Below are 23,611 nucleotides of genomic sequence, written 5' to 3' on the forward strand. Positions count from 1 at the left end.
AATTCCGATTTTTGATTGGTGAATAATGTGCAGATCCTTGTAAACGTGCAGCTGTAACTATGGTATTATGGAGAATTAAAGGAATTAACCAGAAGGAAGAAAATCACTGTTTTCTCACCTTTGTCGAGAAGACACTGTTCCACCACTCTGCACTGTAGGGATTGGATGTGTTTCAGAGGGTGAAACCCATGCCCGCAGCAGCTTCTTCTTGCCAGAGCCTTCCACTTTATCAGAAACATCAATGGTTGGGATTGTCGGCGACTCTACACTAGGTTTATCGCTTGGAATGGAAACAGAGGAAGAGGAAGAACTAGGGAAGTTTGGAGGGGACACGGTTTCAGGTGAAGTCTGGTGGGCAGTCACACTAGGCTCAACTTTTTCTTTACTATTCGAAGAAATGACATTATCAGAGGTCAACTTGTCAGTCAAGTCCTTGTCAACTGAAGACTTTCCAGATAGATCCCTCTTGATAGGGACATCTTCTGTATATGTTCTTGAAGAATCTAGACCAGTTTTTATCTTGTCATCTTTACTATCTAGCTGCTCGTCATCTGAAGTCCCTTCTGGATGTTCCGGAATGACTGTAAGCTCATCTGACCTGTAACTGTAGTCGTCAACTATAGGGGCGGCCATTTTCTTGTTAGTCATGTTCTGTCCTGAGTTAACCAAAGTCTCCACAGGTGAAGCACCTACACGGGAAGCTTTCTCCAGGACATTGTCAGAGGGCACACTCTCTTTTGGTTGAATGTTAGCTTTACCATCAGACACAGGATCTTGAGTTTTGCTCAGTTTTGTCGTTCTGGGTGCTGGCTTTGGTGGCACTGGTTTCTCCTCTTCGGGTTCTTTCTTAGACTGTACTCTTGGGGTCGGCTTTGGCGCCTCTTTAACATAGTCACTGGATTTTTCCTTTGTTTCGGTAGATACTACTGTATCATGTTGTGGAGAAAATTCGTCATCTTCTTCATATCTTCCAAAGCCACCAAGTCCAGACTTAGAGTTACTGTCTGTAGGAGATTGTGGCTCTTCATAAAAAGACGACGTCTCGGAGAGTACAGGCAATATCCCTTTCACCAAATCTTCGTCAACTACATTCTCATTCTCTGTGCTCGATGACTTGCCTTTGAGTTGGTCAAGTAGAGACTTTACGTAAGTCTTTTTTGGTTTATTTTTGTCAGTAAAAGGGGTGACAACATTCACTTCTTTCGATTCTGGCTGTTTGGCCGAACTTGCACCTGATCTCCAAAACAGGGACAATGAAGACTTCTCAGGCTCAGCGGTCGAGTCTTTATTTCCTTCACTTAATGTTGGGCTTATTGGAGGGGAAGACCTCTTATCAAGTGAGTGAGAGATGTAAGTGCTCTGGGGTACATTACTTGGATCATACACATCAGCCTCAGGAGTGCCCTGCCCACCATAGAAAGAAGCGGCAAGAAAAGAAGTGCCAGAGATAGATGAAGAAGACAGCTTGGCTTTGGTTTCAGCCTCTGAAGACACGTCCAGTCTGTAAAAAGGACAGAATAAAAAAAAATCTGCAGGTCAGTCGACTCGCAGATACCAATAATACATTTGTATGCGCAATCACATGTAAAGCAATAGTCAATGCTCATGGAGAAACCATACTATCTGCCAAACCATTGTAAGGTACTTGCCATCCATTACCCACAAGTATCCTAGGGCTTCAACCATGGTTTACAGAATACCCCTTTAAGGATAAGACCCTCCTGGTCATATAACATTGGATATTCTTTGCATAGGTCTACAATGTTACAGGACCCCACTTAGATTTGATCCGAGAACTTGTCAAAGGCCTCCTTTGTATTGTAAATAAGGAAGCCCTAAAACAAGAGGTCATTGTACTGGGCTTAGTACAGAGTGATCATGAAAGGTATACTTATGTAACCCTATGCATAGTACAGGGAGAGGAAAGAAGTTACTATAATAACTGGTTTGGGGACAAGTGCCCTGAAACTACTCCTATGTAATGAACTACTGCACTGATATTTATACAAAGAATAATCTTTACTTACATTTACTACAGAGAAGTGATACTAAGCTAACCCGTAATACAACTTATCGGTGAAAAACGTCAGGTTGTTGGTCCCGTAGTCCCTGTGCTTCCCTACAAACATGTCTTTGGTGACAGTATGCCATGACTAAAGGGCACTGAATATGTCCGAAACCCATAGGCATTATTTGCCACTCACAGTGCTAGAGATATTACGGTGTTGACTTAAGAGACTGAGTGACTAAGAGTGGCATGGAGAGGAGACGTAGCCCGAGGACTATGTAGTAGAAACTAAAGTAGCAGAGGTATGAACCTAGCTCATCACTTATAGACTCATTATGACTTCTGAGAACTGGTCCTACAGATGAGTGAGGCAGTGTTGTCATTTTGCTTTGATATTCATGGATAAGGCCATGCTCAGAGCTATGGTAGTTTCGTATTTCCTAAACAAAGGGTTAACAGAAACCAGTAGAACCAGCAGCAGTGGTGCTTCCTTACTGGCTGTGTTCTCTGGCTGGCATTCCTCCCGGTGAGCTCATACCTGTGTAAATGATTAACATCAAACACTTGGAAAGAACAGACTTCTCTCCCATTACCAAGGAACATCAGATATCACCTTATCACTATATTCCTGGAGCTAATGCTTTACGTGACCTTCATCAGAGAAGCGATTGATGCACAGACATTACCCCTTAGACAAAAAAAAAGACCCAAAAACTGTCAAGCAAGCTTGGCCAGAGATCCTCTCAGACCTACCGGCTACTAGTTCTGATAAAACAGGTACAGCTGGGTCTCCTAAGTGTTATTTGTAACACCACTTATGAGATATCCTAAGTATCTGATCACCGGAAGTCCCACCACTGGGATCACCAGTGACCATAAGAATCAGAGCCCGATCCTCTTCTGTGAATGATAGGATTGTGTGACCCGGATTCCTGTATTCTGCTCTATGTCCATCACATGCACAGAACTAAATGGAGTGGTGGTCATGTGTGTGAACGAACACATAACCAAAGGGTCTCAGGAACTTCTGTTCTCGTGAATGCTGAAGACCTTGGACTCCAGCGATCAAAACTTATCCTCTATTATGAAGATAGGGAATTTAAGAAATTAGATCTAGAATAAGAAAACCAGTTGTAGGACTCGGATAAACAGATAGGGTGACAGCTCTGTGGCAATCCGCACATGGCCAAAACCACCCCAGCTGTAGTGGGGTAGAGGCTACATCATGTTGTGCGTAAATCTGAGGCTGAGAAAATGTATTTATTTATGTAGATGTGAGATTTTGTAGAATGGGAGGAAATCTACGCAAACACAAGGAGAACCTACAAACTCTTTGCAGATGTTGTTCCTGGTGGGATTCAAACCCAGGACTCCAGCGCTGCAAGGCTGCAATGCTAACCACTGAGCCACCGTGTTGCCCCAAGGCTGAGAAATATTTAGTACAGGTATATTATTGGCATTGACTGATATTTTGATGTAATACTTAGCCATTAGGTCCCTATAATGCTCCTCTGTCAATCTCCACTACTTTTCAATGGTATTCTAGACCTCTATGTAGAATGTAGATGACTTATCACCCTGCTGCTGGGTATTACAAGAACATCTTCAGAATGACATATAGACTCTGAATTTTGTTATCACTCTTCCTATTTTAGGCCGGCCCAATGTATTACATAAAATATGGCAAATTTGCTCTATTACTTCACTACTTACAGGTTTCAAAAAAATCTTTCCACTTGGGCAACACCTACTTGTCAGAAAGTCCCTTGGCAAAATATTTGAATTGTCTACAAATTTAACAACAATTATGTTGATGGAAAACCCCAAATGAATCAATGAGCTGTCTGTGTGATACAGGACGAGTCCTTCAGATTAAGAATTGTCATTGTAGTCAATAGTTGAGGACCTTAACCCACCTCTATGAAAAGAGTTTTCTGGATGGTAGGTCATCAATATGTGATCGGTGAGGGTCTGCACCCAGGGCTCCCATCAACCAGCTGCATACACTGTCTACCAATAAGTATTTGGACACCCATGCAAATGAAGATATCTGCGGTTGTGATGTTCGTCACGCCTTGGTCCCAGTGCATGGTAAACTGAACGCCGACTGCGCTATTTTAGATAACAGTGTGCTTCCTACATTATGGACCCATTACGGTTCTATGGGTCGGACCAATGTTACTTCCAGGATGACAACGCCAGCTGTCATTGTAGCGAGGTCAATATGGTTAACCGACTGGACTGGCCTGTCCAGACTTGAACCCTATCAAGTTGGACTAAGGGGTGCAGCAGCCATCCAAAATTGGTGAAAAAACAAAACAAAACGTACCTGTCTTCTCCAAGCCGAATGGAATAAAATACCACTAGCCGTCATACAAGGACTTGTGGAAAGCATGCCCTGGAGGGTTGAGGCTGTAATTGCCGCTTGTGGAGGATCTACCAACTGTTGAATATGAATAAATGTTTTTCTATTCTACCACAAGTGTCCAAATACTTATTGGTAGACCGTGTAAAGAGGCTTGAGAACAAAGGATACCAAGAACAGCGCTGTACACAGAAGTGGCTGTGCTTGGTATTGCAGCTCAGCCTCATTCACTTAAATAGGACTGAGCTGCTGCTGTACCATAGGACTGATGAATGTGACGTCATCGGCAGAGGGAAGAAGCCGCTTTGCTTGTGAGCACTGCACAAGAGGTTTCGGAAACCTTACCAATCACATATACTGGTGACCTATCTGAAGGCCAATTCCATAATATGGTATATTAAAATGGGTTTTTTAAATTGGACATCTGTAGGTCTTCAACTCTCATGTTAATGGAAAAATTGTAAAGATTATCACTAGACAATCAGATCTCTATATGGCAGAGTTATTAATGTTGGGATCAATAAGACAGACATAAGAATCACTGCCATGAGTTTATATGCCCAGTGCATTCACAAGGGACAGAGCTGCAAAACTCATCTTCTCAGTTTCTATACAGAACGATCATTTACAAAAAACACCCCAACAACCCCCCCACAACAACAAAAAAAAAAAAAACTAGAAGAAACTAACCTGGGTTTGACAGCTGAGGTTTTTGAATTCCTCTCAGGAAGAAAAGGATCCGGCTTCTTATCCTCTTCAATATCCTCCTCGAAGGGGTTAAAGTTCTTTTTGGTTTGCATGTCTGGAGCCTGTCGGCTGCTTTTGGGTTCTTCCTTCCTTAGAGGCGTCTCATTGAACTGCTCGGCATCAGAGGTTTTAGGGGTTTCTTTCCTCCCAGTGACTAGGGCCAGCAAGGAAGACTTCTTGCTTTCTGGCTTTTTACTTTCCTTGACCTCTTTTGGGAGATCAGAAGACACGGGGAGACCTTTATATTTGGGTTCTTCAGCCTGTGAACTTTCAGGTTTAGCTAATTCAACAGATTTGAGGGAAGAACTAGAACTGGAAGAGCTCATGCCTTTGTCGGCAATATTACTGGAAGCCCCTGCCCTATAAGACAAATTTTCAGCCGATGAGTACATAGGATTCTTTCGGCTCATCTGAGGAGAGTTGGTCAGAGAGTTGTCCTTAGGACTGTCGCTTTTTGGTTCCGACTCTTCCATGTATACGTGATTTCCATTGATACACAGATTGGAACGAGTGATAGGGTCATTCTTTGACTTCATGCCGGTGAAGAAGGATAGCCCCTCTTTTTTGTTTGAGGTGACTTGATTCAATTGCTTGGTGTCTGCACTTGCTGTCCTTTTGTGCGTCATAATCGTAGGGAAGAGCTGAAACCGTCCTGTTAACAGTAATAAGGAAATATATTAAAAGTGACATACACCAATGGCAAATACTATGCTATAAAATAGAATACAAAAAAACATCTAGAAACACTGCCCAAATAGCCAAAGGAACAAAAAGTGAACATAAAAAAGTGCAAATTTTAGAGTGAAAAATTTAGAGCCACCTCTTAAGGTACCACCATTCACCTCTCCCTTGTGGAGGGAAAACTGCCGAGGCAGACAGCTGACCAAAAATGACCTAGATCCCCCCCCCCCAACCCCCCCACCCGCTTGTTCAGTGTCTGCACAGATCTTCTTCTGGTTATTTGCCATGTATACTACAATACTCACTTTCTGACACTGGAGATCCTGAAGCTTGGTTGAATTCAGATGAAAAGTCTCCAGGCTTAAGCACAGTTCTCGGAGATGGAGGATGTGTGGGCAAGACGGACATAGACTGAGACAAGGAATTTTTCTTCAGTCCTGGTTTGGAAAATAGGTTTTTAAGCTTGGATTTCTTCTTGTCTGCCCCAGGCATTTCATCATCACTGTCATCGCCGTATTGATTCATGCTGGGAACAATGGCAGACGCCGTATCTGGCAGCCCGTCTGAATGCTTTCCTTTAATCTTGTCCTTGAGCTTCCCGAAGGGTGATCGGGATTTTTCTTTCATGGACAGGTCAAACATGCTAGCGGTCATGTTGTTCCTCTTGAACTCTACTTCCACTTCAATCTGGCCACGGTCTTTTTCCTTCTTTCCAGGCTTGGACCTCAGGGGATACCATCTAGATAAAATAGCAACAATTAAGCATCAGAATCATCACAATAAAGGGAAGCCTACAGAAATCATCAATACAGGGGCTTGGGCTATACATTAGATACCCGTTTGCCATCAACTCAGCCACTCATGATCTTTCTTCCCACACATGCTTACACACTCCTCTGGAAAAATGGCTGCTTACACAGTAAGCTGGTGTAAGCAGCCATTTTCTTGTGGCCTGTGGGCATGTGCAATCGGCTCTGCCCTAGGCCTAGAAGTTTGAACCCAGCTCTGGAAGACGACGCAAGGAGAGGCCACTCTAGAAGAAGATGGAGGCGGCGCTGGAGAGTTCTCTCGCAGCATTGCGGACACCTCCAGTGCTGTTTGAGCGCTAGGGCCCACCAGAGTGCTGCGAGAGAACTCATTTGCATACCGGTAAAAACGGGTATTTCTACCGAACGGCAGTGTGGAGAAGACATCTAAAGGTAGGAGAAGAATAGCTTTTCTTAAGGCTATGTGATTGAGAAAAAAAAAAAGAAGTGATTTTAATGATAAAATCCCCTGTAATGACTTAAAGGGATTCTATAGGACTAAAATATTAATAACCTATCAATAGGATTGATCATCAATATAGATCAATGGGGGTCTGATATCAGGGACCCGCTCTGGTGAGTACCACTTCCACTTCATAGGTCATGTGATGCCACCTCAAACTAGCACTAGGGATTCTTTGTATTGTGTGTATATATATGTATACATCAGTTACATTACAGTATGGCGTCTCTTTGATAAGAGGCACACTGTACGGAATTATCGTACATGCAGTTTTGTGTGGTTGAAGCAAGGACATGTTGTACAAAGTTCCTTTAGGACATGGCGGTAACAAAACGCCCAAGAATTATATCACCTATTCCAGGTCACCTTCGCGAACTGTGAACTGTAGTATCAACACTAACCATAGCCATAGTCGCTATGTTTGCAGAAACAAACACGACATGCTGGTCACTTTGAAGAACATTGTTTAGCCCCTAAACAACCCGCTCCTTTAAAGCTGTTCTGTATTACTGCACTTGTCATACCCCTATTATGTAAAAGAAATCATTTAGCACTAAGCATTATGTAATGCTGGTCATTCCCAGGGGAGTATGTATTCACTTCCTTGGTCTGGTGGAATGCTTTTGATGGGCCCAGGGGTTCTGGCGACATCACAACCCCTTGGTCATGTGATGGGAGGCACCGGACCCACCGGACAACCTCTTTAAAACTGAGAAATACATACAGAATTCTTCACTGTGTGTCTCAGGAGATTAGCCGTGCTCTCCCACTCTGTCCTGTGTCTGGCTGTAAGACAACCAGCTGGAGCAGGAGCCTCCCTGCTGTGCCCTGTCTGCAGCAGGACAAAATATAGGCTTGTTCCAGATGATAGATGGAACCAACAATGATCAGCAGCAGATTATCATGCAGAAACTGCTGAAGACTGACGTGAGGGCAGCTATACAGTCTCTTCATACTTTATTTCCTTTTAAAACTCATTCCTGGGCTTAGTCTTCCTTTATACATACATGGTGGATTCTCCATTTCACAGGCAATATGCACCCCAAGCAAAAACAGAGTTCTATGTTCTATCCATCTATACCTATAACCAACCACATTCTGAGCCATTAGAGGGGCGCCATGTAGAACATTCATTCTGACTATGAGTAAGGGACAGGTTTGGTGTGAAACATGTCAGCCATTAGCGATTTTTAATCACTTTTGTGTTATTTTTCTGATCTTTCTACACTTTTGTATGTAATTTTTCTATCAATTTTTAAACTAATGGATTAAAAGCTACATTTTATAAAGAAGAAAGTCAAAGAATGCGGACCCCTTTTTCTCTATGTTGGAATTTGCATGATATTGCTCCAGGAGGTCCGGGGTGTGGGACGTGCACCTTTGAAGAGCTTTTACAGACAATATTGGTGAGCTAATTGACCATTTTTTCCTATAGTGTTTTTTTATGGGTGTCCACAGTGGGGCAGAATACTGGGTACTGGGGCCACTATGGGGCATAATACCATAATACTGTGTGCAGGGGCCACTATGGGGAATAATAAAACGTGTCGGTCGGGGGGAGGGGCATGTCAAAAGTTCGCCACAGCGCCCCACCATTCCTAGTTACGCCACATATATAATCTAAAATGTGCCTCAGGAAGAGGGAGCTGGAGGGTCACTTGATCTAGCAGAGTTATGGGAGGCATAGCTATATAGCAGGTCCCGACTGCCCCAACAATAGGCTTTTCTTCAGTTTCTCCAAAGTATGGCTCAAAAAGAAGAAATGGAGAGATTAATTACAGAAAGAAGATGTGCAGTCATGAGGAACGAGGAAGGAAGGAATGCAGAGCTAAGAAGCGCCTGGAATCCATCCACGGTATGGCTGACCCATTTCACATCTCCACATCTATCTGTCCTAATATAGTTGTTGCAATTCAGACTCGAGAAGGGGAAAAAACACAGACGGGTGACCCAGTATACTGGGATGTCTACCTTGTAGTGCAACTCTGTCAATCATGTTCTTTATACCAACACCTAACCCTCCTTTAAATGGCATTTTCTGGGACATTAAAGGGATTTTCCAGGTTTACAATATTGATGGGCTGGACTCTTGGCATCAAGCCAGTCCACTGTTTGAAAGGTTTGTGGTGGTGATGTAAGTGCCATGGCCTCCTTATTGTTTACAAGGACCAGTCTACTATGCACTGGTGCAACTAAGCAGCAGATATGCGGTAGTTGGACCAGCAAACACTGAAAAGGTTGCATTGCTTATGCATGAGATCCCTTAAAACAGCTGATCTGTGGAGGTCCTGTGAATCAAACACGCTCCAACCTAATATTACTAATCAATCCTGGAGGCGAGGGGTTGGGGGTCATCAATATTATGAACACAGTAAACCCCTACCCCTTTACTATTGATAACCTATCCCCGAGACAATTCTCGGAGGGTCCAGGAGACTGAAGGGGCTAATATGGCTACTGGAACAGATATCGCACCTTACATAGCATATGGACGTGACTAGTAGCGCAGTTCTCTCCAGTATTATGTATGACCGATGAACACTAGGGGGCTAAGCTCATTCTACGGATAGGTCATCAATGTTAAAGTCCAGGAAAAGTCCTTTAAAAAACAAAATTTTATGAATGTGAGAGGTAAAAGTACAGAAAAGACACACAATACAAATGCTTCTCTATATACTGAGTTATAAGCGGGTAATAAGCCACCCATTGGTCTCGATTACAGAGCTAAAGGCACCGCCATATGTTACGTGGTTACACAGGATTTCTCCCTTACAAGCAGATGTACGTATCAGACATACCCCACGTAGGAGGCTTAAGGAAAGCTAATGAAATCCTTTCTAAAACAGCTGACATGCTGGAAGGTTCCAGGGAGCGGTAGGCTCAGAGTCCGATAACGGGATAGATTACATAATCCATCTCCTCGGGAATTTTTGAGCAACAGATAATTCTATGGAGTGAGCATGAGGGGGGGGGTCCTCCATGTTTGTTCTCTTATGCCCAAACCCCTGCTAAGGAGAGCTGTATAGCTAGCACTAGGAGGCGAGGTACAGAGGAATCCTGAGAAGGGTGCTTAAGAAGTCTTCATCTTGAGACAATTGGCACTTGAAAAGAAAAATATTTTATTGGCCGCAGTGTACTAAACACTTTGGGACTATAAAATTTCACTTGGCGCGCCAGGGCGACATATGAGGCAATGGAAAGCAAATGCCCATGATCTGTAAAGGAACGACTCCAATACAACAGTATACATAAATAATCACTATATTCATGTGATGCTATATACACATCTCACAGGACTGTACACAGAGTGATGTGGTGAGTAATATCCCATATATGAGGTCTATAATGTCACACCCTCAATGACAACGCAACTACCACAACTATAAATAAACCCGTCTCCATCATCCTCCACCTACTGACGTAACCAAGTTATAAGTAGATGCCAAATAACCACGGCATAACACGCAGGGTTACGGTAGGCACAAGATTCTACAGTTACCAAATAGGTCTTTGCTATTCAGATTTGGAGCCCCATTTATTTATTTAGCTTACTTGTATGGCGCCATCATAGTCCACAGCGCCTTCACAGATAGTGGGGGCAGATTGTGATCCCTATATGGGACAGTAATGACAATACCAGAATTTATTTGGATTTACTCATATGCAAATGGGAAAAGTGTTTTGCTCCGGAATCTAAAGCTCAAGCAAAGTCTTGTTGGTGAGGAAACCCCTTTAAAAGGTTTAAAGGCAAAGTATTTATTTCCAGAAAACATGCCACTTCTGTCTACAGGTCGGGACTAGTATTACCCTCATCACCTGCGCTCTTTTCCCTGCTAATAGATAAGAATTGCCCCCCACCCTTATACTTTATTAACCAGGAGATTATATGAAATAGGTTTCTCATCCCTTGCTGTTGCTGGATAATCTTTGGTGCGAATAGGATGGAGAATAATCCAGATTAAGTAAAGCACCGAGAGTGCCAATGGCTGTTTAAATAAGACAGGAATGAGGTGGCGCCACATATTATATACACTATTATGTGTATATAAGAGGATGCGGTAATGATGGGAGAATCTGGAAATGAGCTATTAATATTCATGTAGTGCCTAGCCCATATTATGTGAGTACTGCGGAGAATGTGACAAGTCATGTGCGTCTGCTAGACTTCACATGGGAACACCTTAGGAGTGCTCACATGCCAAGCCACTAGTCCTGGGCCAGTCCTAAGACTGAAAACACGTTGTAAACATCTCGGCCCTTCCTTACAACACATGTAACAACACAAATACAAAGCTGAATTTGTAACGCTGCTATGTTTAGCTTCTGAAGGTATGCTCACATCGGTACATTGTAACAAACTGCAGGTGTAATAGAAAGCTGCAGAACATTTCATTAGAATAGACAATGTTATCTATACAGGACAGTGATGGTAGTAATAAAACCTGTGACAATGCTGAGCGCGGTGTGTCAGAGCGGGCCTGAAATGCGCTGACTCTGTATAGAGAAGCATCCAGACAGGAGGAGGCCAGACACAGACTGTACACAATGTATGCAACCCAAAACTACCGGGGCACTGATATACACGGGGTTAAACGATCATTTCTACATGAGAAAACAGTCCCACAAAGATAAGCCCTGCCTTTATGCCCTATTAGGACTTTACAGAGGGGTCTCTCACTTAGGACCCCCTTCTGACCACAGTTTTAGTCAGGGGTACGAGAAGCAGAACATGAAGCCCACCTGCACTTTGCTACAGTGGATTCTATATAGACAATAGGTCTACAAGCCAAGATGTACCATGGTCTATATTTTTATCAGTGGACTATATGGAGGATTTCCGCCTATACATTAGGGGGTGACAAATCCATGATGTAACTTACTCAATTCCACGTGAATTTTTTTTTCACTACATTTTTGAAACCCCATCCACATATATTGCTCTGGATCAGCAGTCTGGAATCTGCACCGTCTGATCTTAGCCTAAGGGTAAGTTCACATGGGGTTTTTTGGTCCGAAACCTGAGGCGGAGGCCGCCTCAGGTACCAAACCAAAATTCAGGTAGCTGCGACTGGATGCTGGTGCAGTGCACACTCCGCTCCGGATTAGGCCCAAATGAATGGGCCTAGTCAGGAGGAGGGAGGGTCTTCAGGCTCCTGACCAAAAACCCCCATGTGGACTTACCCTAAGGTCTTCTGTACACAGGTGAATCCAGACTAGAAAATCGGCTCAGTACATCAGCCGAAACTCAGACGAGTGACCTGGAGAACAGGAATCAGTGATCTATAATCAGATGTACCCTTGTTATGGGGCCTAAAGGTTAGGGACAAATTACACAGAGCGCGGTCTGCTGAACCAGAAGCAGACCAGTATTCCTACTTACCAGCTATTCATTACCGTGACTGACATTCTAGTCCTGAACCAGATAGATCAGGATGAACACAGCAGTGTTAATAGCTGTGACATGGTTCATATACTCTGCCACCTGTGTGCTGGCACTGTATGTGTGTATATGATTACTTGCCCTCCGCCGCCTCCTCATATTCTAGATGCCAGGCTTGTTATTGTACAATATATGGCTGTAGTCCGGCTGGAATGTCTGGGGGAGGTGCCCGTAACCAAACATCTAAGTTCATGGAGTCAAAGGCAAGATAAGCCGCTCAGGGTTACTGGAAAAACAACCGCAAAGCTCTATTGTGTGTCCAGAAATCTGTCCACAAAGGTCAGCTAACTCAACCCCAGGTAATGGCCGACATAAGGAGCAGGACAGAAACACCCCATACTGCTATTACACTGAATTTCCATGCTTTATCTGTACTCTCACAGCAGCTGCTTCTTCTCCTCCACTGACATGAAGCAGATGGATGGTAGACCTAGTGAAATAGAGAGGATCCAGGACTAAAACCATATCCAACATAGCGATAGGATCATTGGAAGTTACAGGCCCAAAGCCTGAGGCTGTACTACTGATACTATGTATCACTGCGATGACTGTTCTGTGCAGAGTGGTTATAGGGACCCTGTGTGGGTAGAAGTCAGTAGATCTTCATGTAGCTGGTCTATGACACGTCTCATGTCCATAGTTCTGTAACGGAGAGCCAGGGGTTAGACATCTAATGCTGCAAAAAAATTTGTTACTGGTATCCGTTGCCTATTTCACATCTACGTTCGGGGATTCTGCCCCCCCTCCCCCCCCTCTGCATGAAAAATGTGTAGAGCAAAGTCGTGCAAGCAGCACTTTTCTCTCTGCATTTTTTGTACAGAAACCACACGGACCCTATTATAGCCTATGGGGTCCGCAGGTTTCCTAAGGTAACGGCTTTTTTATGCAGATTAGGTTTTTGTTTGAGGGGTCCCCAAGCGGACTCCTGAACGGAAACCCGTGCACAGATGTGGGACTTACAGATACTGAAGTGGTCATTGGCTGGCCACTAAAGTAGAGACACACTAGCCTCCCAGGACTGGTCAACCATTACATGTGTATGGGGTCCTCCTGACTCTGCCAACAGATGAAGTTAGGGGAAGGAGGATCAGTCAATATGCCGGCTTATTTTTTCTCTAGGGAGCCAAGTTGTGGACAGAGATCTCTGGAAGAAGTTTGTTACTCTCTCTCTCTGAGAACACACACACACTTCGTCAAGTTGTCTATTAGGCAGGGGTCAGCTGCAAGAGGAGTTTTCATCTAATGGTTATCTAAGGTATAAGGGCACCTTAAATGCACCCTTCAAGATCAGATATTGATGGCTTAAGACAGTTCATCAGTACCATCCGGCACCCACACCGATCAGCTGTTTTCAGTACAGTGTACAGAGCTCCTATTCACTTCCTCCATCTGTATGTCACGCCATTCATAAGGAGGATTCAGGCACCTTATTGTCACAACGTCTCAGTAGTCGGACATCCTCTAGCCAAGCAGCTATACACTGGCAATATTGTCTTAGTACACCTATACCCCTTTAAACAACAAAAGTGACCGCCATGACTACTAAATAAAGATCTCTAACAACCAAACATCTTCTTGTGGGTTTTTTTATTCTCTAGTTTGCCTTTTGTCTGGAGCAATTTTTTCGTCTGACCTTTCTCAGAGAATGAAGTAAATGAAAGGATGTAAAAATTCACAGAAGAACCCTCAGTATAAGCAGAAGGCAGGAAATCCAAGCCATACAAGTGCAGCGAGCACAAAGACAAGGAGGACTGTATGATGTCAGGGCCAGAAGGAATGTAGTCTAACCTGTTACCTGCGTAACAAGACGGACACGCCATTGTGTAACTGCTACCAAGTGGATACCGCGAGCGGGCGGCTCACCCCACTGCCTTATTATAGCTCACTAAACAAGAAGGTGTGAACATACACCTATTCAACGTGAGGTATATTTATAACCAGGGCGCTCCTGTACCCAGAAATATATAGAAAATACAGTTATGTCATAAACGTCTTGTGCAGGTGCGTTACTAGAATTAGACATGGACATAAGGACTTTGACTAAGACAATCTTGTGTATTGGGATTTATAGATTAGCAGACACCACTGACCAGCCAGTCCTATAAAACAGGACCCTACTATGTGATAGCTGACTGTAGGTTTTAGGGTTGAGCCGATCTTGAGATTTCAGGATTGTTTTAAAAATCAGATTTTTGATCATTTTCCAGTCGATCGCGAAATTTGCTTGATTGCTGATCTTTCCTGATCGCTCAACCCAAGTAGATTTCCTTCCACTGCAATGTCCCCCTCCTCTACCTCAATGTCCTATGTGTGGCTATAAGGCACCTGGCAAAATCCAAAGCCAACCCCCCACTATGTCCACAGTAGGACAAACGTGCACCCCGTTAGCAGAGCGCTGCCAGATCTGTACACAGGCTGCGTCTTGTATAGTGGCTCACTTCCAATGAAATGAATGGGGCTGAGCTGCTATACTGCATAGAGTCTGAAAGTCAGGAGTGGCGCTGTGGTTGAAATAAAGCCGCCATGTTTTGTTTTTATTTCTGTACAATCCCTTTAAAATCTGAATCTCAAGGCGCTTGAAGGCAACCCGATACAGAATGACTGCGTGTGTAGTGCGATGGCAATGACTCACAGCCACTTCTCTCAGTCAGTCACACTGGGTGTGGTAGTGAGTTACTTATTAAGCGTCAATGCCAGTAGTTCTTACCAGTCACCACAATACTAGCCCTATAAGATTTATGTGTCTTAGAAAGGATTCTTCAGGTCTAGCTCATATTAGCCAACCGTACTATTATGTGCATTATGTCGTGTTCATTTATGTGATTTTTTACTTCTTGGTATAACATGTATGGTCTTGAAACTGCACAAAGATTCGGACATGTCATTTCTATTTTAGTAAGGCCACAATATCTGTTCTGCTGACTCGCCATATGATTTGTAGTGGCGGGTTGTGGCGCTGAAGCGCTGCCCCATAGACTTTAATGGCGAAGAGCTGAGGTACCACACCAGTTACTACTAGTGATGAGCGAATAGCATTAGATGGAATACCTCGCCAGCATAGGAATGCTTGTGATCGGCCAAACACCAAGGGGTTAAATGCATCAAATATTCAAAGTGTTTAACCCCTTGGTGTTCGGGCGATTAAACGCATTCCTATGCCGGCGAGGTATTCTATCCAATACTACTCGCTCAACACTAGTTACTACAAATAGTACGGAGAGTGAGAAGCGTGTACAGGTAATGTACTGATCTACAGGTTTCCAAGGGGTTGGACCCCACAGACCTAATAAGGCCTCGTTCACTCGGGGCACGGGACCGCATATTTTGGTCCCGATTCTGATGCAGGAAGCCGCGTCAAAATAGGACCAAAATGCGCCTTTCGCGACTTCCGACAGTCGTTGCTTCCCGCTCCGGAGTAGGCCCGAATGAATGCACTTAGTCTGTAGGGTGTTGCCGCGAAATCCGACTGAAGAAAGGGCAGCTAGTTCCTTTTTTCTGTGAGCCGGAACATACCGCTCAAGGAAAAAAAGGAAGCTCGCGGTCTACATAGACCTCTAATGTGAGGGGGCGGATTCTGAGGTGAATTAGGCACAAGAATTCGCCCCCTCTTGCCCCATGTGAATGAGCCCTAAAGGAATCAAAGGATAGGTTATCAATATTAGAAACTAGATAAGCCCTATAAAAGTCCAGAGAGCGAGTACGCAGGGGTAGCCAGACCTCTGCTGATCCGAATTCTGAAAAACGGAATAACTCCCTTAACCAACAAAATCTATTCATTAAGAACATTTAGAAGTTTCAGTAAAGGCCATTTCTTCAGATCCAGATATAGTGGGTGGAGGGGTATGATGTGACTGCACATACAGCTCATGATAAGCCGTGAGCTCATGTCATTAATCAGACAGGAAATGGCAATACACACACAATGGCGGTATACCTATAAATAGCATCCTTACAGAATGCCATCTCATGTAGAGCGGCCAAGAAAGCACACGCTATCTTTACATGGCGAGCATTGTTACAGAATACCCAACTTGTGTCCTGGACAGTGCTCAGATGGTAATGGGCACCGTGCACGCCGTAACTGGATTATAGGTTCACTCCTAACAAGCGGCCTTTCACATAAGATTAAGCTTCTGCTTACTTTGGAACATTCTGTTCAATAAACTTCAAGTGCGTGCCATGTGGCGGAAAACAAAAACTGGTTTATACAATGTCCTACTGACATCACTGGACCGTGTATATAAACTGGAGGTATGGGGGGGGGGGTGATCCGAGGTTTTAGAAAATGATCCAAGGAAAAACAGATTGTAATTGGCCTCCTGTAATACATAAAACTACTGCAGTCAAACATACGCCATATACTTTACGTACACATACACTTTGGATTGTACATGGATTTTGGAACAAACCTACCGGTATATCATTGAGACAATAGTCTTCATCCCATGGATGTGAATTTGAATCCCACATACGTGTTCACACACAACTCAATGTCTGAAGTTGCAGGAACCTTTTTTCGGCATGTTACTTATTGCAGAGGATTAGACCCAATGAAATATAATATTTGCACATCTATGGCTGCACTGTCTCAACGCTGTGACCAAGAGCAAAGGAAAGGATAATGGACCCTGCAATGGTGCCGCCATTCACATACCAGACATGACTACTGCAGCTAGTACCGCTGCGGCAGGTTCTTATTAACTAGTCGTGTACCTGTCATGACATGAGGACAGTCTCTAATTCCATTCACTGACAGCAAGCATTAATGTGATGAATTGTAACAAAGTAAAGTAAAAAGCAGCCCAACTTTTCATTATAATATTAATACACTATCGGAATATTATAAAACCCAACTGAGGAGGAGACTTCATGTCCTGTCAGAGTTCTTCTTTAAGGTGCCTCAGACAAGGAAGCATACATCTTACAAACCGCTTGTGGTTTCGCTCTCCTTAAACTTATGATTAAATAATGGCACGATCGGGTTACCCCTCAGCAGGTGTCATGTAGTATACCCCCAACCTCAGGTAACTCTAGACCCGGATTAGAAGCCACTTCTTGTCCCTGTGCAGTCATGAGCATACTGTCCAATGTGACTCTAGCCTCCCCTATATCTAATGTACACCGCAGCAGACACGTGCCGCACCACCGAGTGACACATTATACATTAACCACATTGCAGGGAGCAGGAAGCCTCAGTAAATACACAATATTGATCCTCTGTTTGTTGACACGGTTTTGTGATTTCACCACAGTCTCTTTATTTTATTGAGTATACAGAAACCAAAATATTTTACACAAGGCCACAAAAAGCAACAAAAGCTATAAAAACATACAGCACATCCTGGTACTACGGTGTGAAGACAGAATGGCCCCCATCGAAACCACAACAGTGACATTTTTAGAAGGAAACTCCTACAGACTACTGAATGAATCATCTGACTTGTAACACTCAAATGAGTCTGAACAGCTGCTAAGTGACAGTCCCCACAACCAGAGGTGACCATGGGGGATCTCCACACTCAGTCCTCACCACCTGAGGTGACCATGAGGGATCTCCACATTCAGTCCTCACCACCAGAGGTGACCATGATGGATCCGCACATTCAGTCCTCACCACCAGAGGTGACCATGAGGGATCCGCACATTCAGTCCCCAGCACCAGAGGTGACCATGAGGGATCTCCACACTCAGTCCTCACCACCAGAGGTGACCATGATGGATCTCCACACTCAGTCCTCACCACCAGAGGTGACCATGATGGATCTCCACACGCAGTCCTCACCACCAGAGGTGACCATGATGGATCCCCACATTCAGTCCCCACAACCAGAGGTGACCATGATGGATCTCCACACTCAGTACTCACCACCAGAGGTGACCATGATGGATCCCCACATTCAGTCCCCACCACCAGAGGTGACCATGATGGATCCCCACATTCAGTCCTCACCACCAGAGGTGACCATGATGGATCTCCACACGCAGTCCTCACCACCAGAGGTGACCATGATGGATCCCCACATTCAGTCCCCACAACCAGAGGTGACCATGATGGATCTCCACACTCAGTACTCACCACCAGAGGTGACCATGATGGATCCCCACATTCAGTCCCCACCACCAGAGGTGACCATGATGGATCCCCACATTCAGTCCTCACCACCAGAGGTGACCATGATGGATCTCCACACGCAGTCCTCACCACCAGAGGTGACCATGATGGATCCCCACATTCAGTCCCCACAACCAGAGGTGACCATGATGGATCTCCACACTCAGTACTCACCACCAGAGGTGACCATGATGGATCCCCACATTCAGTCCCCACCACCAGAGGTGACCATGATGGATCCCCACATTCAGTCCTCACCACCAGAGGTGACCATGATGGATCTCCACACGCAGTCCTCACCACCAGAGGTGACCATGATGGATCCCCACATTCAGTCCCCACAACCAGAGGTGACCATGATGGATCTCCACACTCAGTACTCACCACCAGAGGTGACCATGATGGATCCCCACATTCAGTCCCCACCACCAGAGGTGACCATGATGGATCCCCACATTCAGTCCTCACCACCAGAGGTGACCATGATGGATCTCCACACGCAGTCCTCACCACCAGAGGTGACCATGATGGATCCCCACATTCAGTCCCCACAACCAGAGGTGACCATGATGGATCTCCACACTCAGTACTCACCACCAGAGGTGACCATGATGGATCCCCACATTCAGTCCCCACCACCAGAGGTGACCATGATGGATCCCCACATTCAGTCCTCACCACCAGAGGTGACCATGATGGATCTCCACACGCAGTCCTCACCACCAGAGGTGACCATGATGGATCCCCACATTCAGTCCCCACAACCAGAGGTGACCATGATGGATCTCCACACTCAGTACTCACCACCAGAGGTGACCATGATGGATCCCCACATTCAGTCCCCACCACCAGAGGTGACCATGATGGATCCCCACATTCAGTCCTCACCACCAGAGGTGACCATGATGGATCTCCACACTCAGTCCTCACCACCAGAAGTGACCATGATGGATCCCCACATTCAGTCCCCACCACCAGAGGTGACCATGATGGATCCCCACATTCAGTCCTCACCACTAGAGGTGACCATGATGGATCTCCACACGCAGTCCTCACCACTATAGGTGACCATGAGGGATCTCCACACGCAGTCCTCACCACCAGAGGTGACCATGATGGATCCCCACATTCAGTCCTCACCACCAGAGGTGACCATGATGGATCCCCACATTCAGTCCCCACCACCAGAGGTGACCATGATGGATCCCCACATTCAGTCCCCACCACCAGAGGTGACCATGATGGATCCGCACATTCAGTCCTCACCACCAGAGGTGACCATGAGGGATCCGCACATTCAGTCCCCAGCACCAGAGGTGACCATGAGGGATCTCCACACTCAGTCCTCACCACCAGAGGTGACCATGATGGATCCGCACATTCAGTCCCCACCACCAGAGGTGACCATGAGGGATCTCCACACTCAGTCCCCACCACCAGAGGTGACCATGATGGATCCCCACATTCAGTCCCCACCACCAGAGGTGACCATGATGGATCCACATACTCTGGTGGGTTTGGTCTCTGCCTACTTTACTGAAACTCTGATTTTGAGTCACATGACCTGGTCTACTCAGTGTACAAGCAGTCAGAGTATAGCAGGAGCAGTCACATGACCCAGAGTCAAAGTCAGTAGAGGCAGAGAGAAGACCCCCAGTCAGTATTTAGGAACTGGTGGGATAAGAGACTGATGGGGTGTATATTACTAACTGTCCTTAGACGTTGCAGTGAATGTACTACTGAACTATTATAATTCCCGTCATAACCCCTTTAAAACGTTAGCCCAAGTTTATTTTTTCTGCAAAACGTTTACTATGTTATTAAATAACAGAAGTTACTGCCTTCTTAGCAATCCCCTGCCAAGGCTGAGCCCCCTCTCTGTTAACCAGGCCCTTGTGATGATGTATCAACACGAGACGAGACTACCGCGGACAGTGATCGGCAGTGTGGTCACATGACTAGCCATGCCATTGCTGGGGCCAGGTCATCAGACCGGCAGGGAACATGGCAGTCATTGGCAAGGAGAGCATGACTTCTGATATTTTATAGCATGGAAAAACAGTTAAATTTATGTAGCTGTCAGTTTCCCTGTAACTGGTCTCTCATATAAGACAATAATCAGCTATCATGTGTATGAACTACTCTGTAAACAGAATAACCTTTATACCAGGTCTGTTGTATGCAGACTGTGACCTCATCTAGCGGCGTACATCAAATCTCATATAACAGGACATAGATTAATACATGGCACAATTATCATCACTATTTCACAGTCACCCCACTTTACCTGTATAAATCAACTAAGCAAAGTTAGAACTGGGTCCACAAGTATATAAAAAAGGGCTTCTATGTATCAAATTTTATTCTACTATTTTAGCTTCAAAAAATGAATTAAAAATTGCCACAAAAATGCACGTGTGATTCTAGCCTTAGGCCTCACGCTGCATGTGTTTTGTTTATTTTTTTCTTGCAGATTTTGTGATTTTTTTTGAGCCAAAGCCAAGAATGGTTACAAAAGGAATGGGAAATATCTAGGAAGTTCTTATACTTCTCCCTTCTGCTCAATCCCCTCCTGGTTTTGGCTCAAAAAATAATCTGCCTTTTTGCAACGTGGGGCCTTTTCTTAAAAGGAATTTACTATTGATGGCATGTCCTTAGCATAGGTCTCCAATGGCAGATTGGTGGTTTCAGACTTGGTGAACTGTCAATCAACTAATCGTAGGGACTGTCGCACTTCGGAAACAGGCACAGATCAGTACACTGTGTACTGGCCACAAGCACAGCGCCATACACGGTGTAGTGGCTGTGCCTGGTTACTGTAGCTCTTTTGTATTCGCTGAAGGAGTCACCCCACAACACAAATATATCTCTTATGCACATGAAGGTAATAAATATACGTCCGATGGGGAATGTGTCTGTACTCTGCCATCTCCAGAAGTCTGAATGGTGACCCCCAAACCATTCTAACTCCTGTGGTACAAGCGACTCAAGACTCCCCGCTCTAGCAATGGACAGTGGTCAGGATCCCAATACTTGTCCAGCAATAGCCCCCGTCTATAGTGAAGAATTACACACTTTGCCCTACTATTTCCTTCCCAGCCACAGGTCACGGAGCGATCCACTCAGAACAGATCTCCTAGTAACAAGTAGATCTTGTGGATTCCCACTCCCGAGATGATCCACTGGGAAACCACTCCGCAAACAAACCAGTTTCCTTACTAAGGTAATGTACTATGGAGTCTACAGAGCGGTAACCTGTTTCGGAGGTGGGTGGTCACTACTAGGGGCTCCCTGGGCAGGGGAGAAGATGCCCAAAACAACCAACCAGATGGCGACCTTCAATCCCAGGCATGCTCTGATGAATGAGAGCCACACTGTCATTGGTTGTCATGGTTTAAAAAAACTTTTTAAAACGTGTCTGCAAGTTTGCAGTGTGACCAGGTGCCTAGTGGGATACTCACTGGACTTTCCGCCTGTTCTTGGTCTGATGCAGCTCCCACAGGTTGAGGTCCAGCTGGCCCAGGAACTTGTCCATCCCCACCAGGGCCCGGTGCATGACGATGATGCGCACCGTGCAGCGCTCCTGGTTGTTGTTATGCAGGAGGGGCACCTCAAAGCTGGCCTCCTCCTTCCATACCGGCGCCAGGCTCTTCTCGGCCACCGTGGTCGAGTACTTCTCCTTGCCCAGCTGGATGATGGCGTAGGCATCATTGGTCCCCGCTTTACCCTTTGACCTCAAGGCTTTGGCTTGTAGGACGGTGACCTGGACGTGTGTGGGGAACCATGTCTGTGACTGCGAGGCTAAGGACATGTTGCTGCGGCCGCCGTCACCTGCTGCTCAGTGTGTGGAGGGCGGGGACTATCCTGTTATACAGCGCTCTGCAGGTGGGCGGGGCTCCCGGGAGACGTGACCTCCTCTCCCAGACACCCAGGGACAACCTGCCGCCTGCGGCATCCCACGGTCGCGTAGTAACTTTCCAATCACGTGATTACAATGCCGCCCAATTAGAACAGGCTCTCGTACTCGCACAGTACACCTTGTTGTCCGAAGAAACTTTATTGACAAACGTTTAAAACTCAAGAACACAAATGTACAGAAGTTATTTGTAAATTAATGAACCATAAATGTACTCAAATGTCTATGGGCGTAACAAGTAACTGAGCTGCCCCAGAGCAAAACTTGTAATAGGGGCCCCACTAAGTCATGGGCAAACAAGTCCCGAATTTGAAAAGTGTGCGATTATTATAAAATACTTTACACATATAGATAATGCACGGTACAGATAATACAGGGATAATACACACAGTGATGTCACAGTACAGGGATAATATACACAGTGATGTCACAATACAGGGATAATACACACAGTGATGTCACAATACAGAGATAATAATATACAGTGATGTCACAGTACAGGGATAATACGCACAGTGATGTCACAGTACAGGGATAATATACAGTGATGTCACAGTACAGGGATAATACACACAGTGATGTCACAGTACAGGGATAATACACACAGTGATGTCACAGTACAGGGATAATATACACAATGATGTCACAGTACAGGGATAATACACACAGTGATGTCACAGTACAGGGATAATACACAGTGATGTCACAGTACAGGGATAATATACACAGTGATGTCACAGTACAGGGATAATATACACAGTGATGTCACAATACAGGGATAATATACACAGTGATGTCACAATACAGGGATAATATACACAGTGATGTCACAGTACAGAGATAATAAACACAGTGATGTCACAGTACAGGGATAATACACACAGTGATGTCACAGTACAGAGATAATAATATACAGTGATGTCACAGTACAGGGATAATACGCACAGTGATGTCACAGTACAGGGATAATATACAGTGATGTCACAGTACAGGGATAATACACACAGTGATGTCACAGTACAGGGATAATACACAGTGATGTCACAGTACAGGGATAATATACACAGTGATGT

The 23,611-nt window shown here is 45.0% G+C and overlaps 1 protein-coding gene across 1 annotated transcript in view; it reads right to left on the bottom strand.

Moving 5' to 3' along the window:
- RAB11FIP1 (RAB11 family interacting protein 1) overlaps positions 1 to 22,454 on the bottom strand; it is a 31,260-nt gene extending 8,806 nt beyond the window's left edge. Inside the window, exons 1-4 of the mRNA XM_075273075.1 lie at positions 22,084 to 22,454; positions 6,107 to 6,540; positions 5,064 to 5,772; positions 119 to 1,501 (exon numbers count right to left, since the gene is read on the bottom strand). Coding sequence (XP_075129176.1) covers positions 119 to 1,501; positions 5,064 to 5,772; positions 6,107 to 6,540; positions 22,084 to 22,433 — 2,876 coding nt within the window. The 5' untranslated portion in view covers positions 22,434 to 22,454. The remainder of the gene's footprint in view (positions 1 to 118; positions 1,502 to 5,063; positions 5,773 to 6,106; positions 6,541 to 22,083) is intronic.
- Between the last annotated feature and the right edge of the window lie 1,157 nt (positions 22,455 to 23,611).

This window comes from Leptodactylus fuscus, chromosome 5 (genome assembly GCF_031893055.1).
Source record: "Leptodactylus fuscus isolate aLepFus1 chromosome 5, aLepFus1.hap2, whole genome shotgun sequence".
NCBI lineage: Eukaryota > Metazoa > Chordata > Amphibia > Anura > Leptodactylidae > Leptodactylus > Leptodactylus fuscus.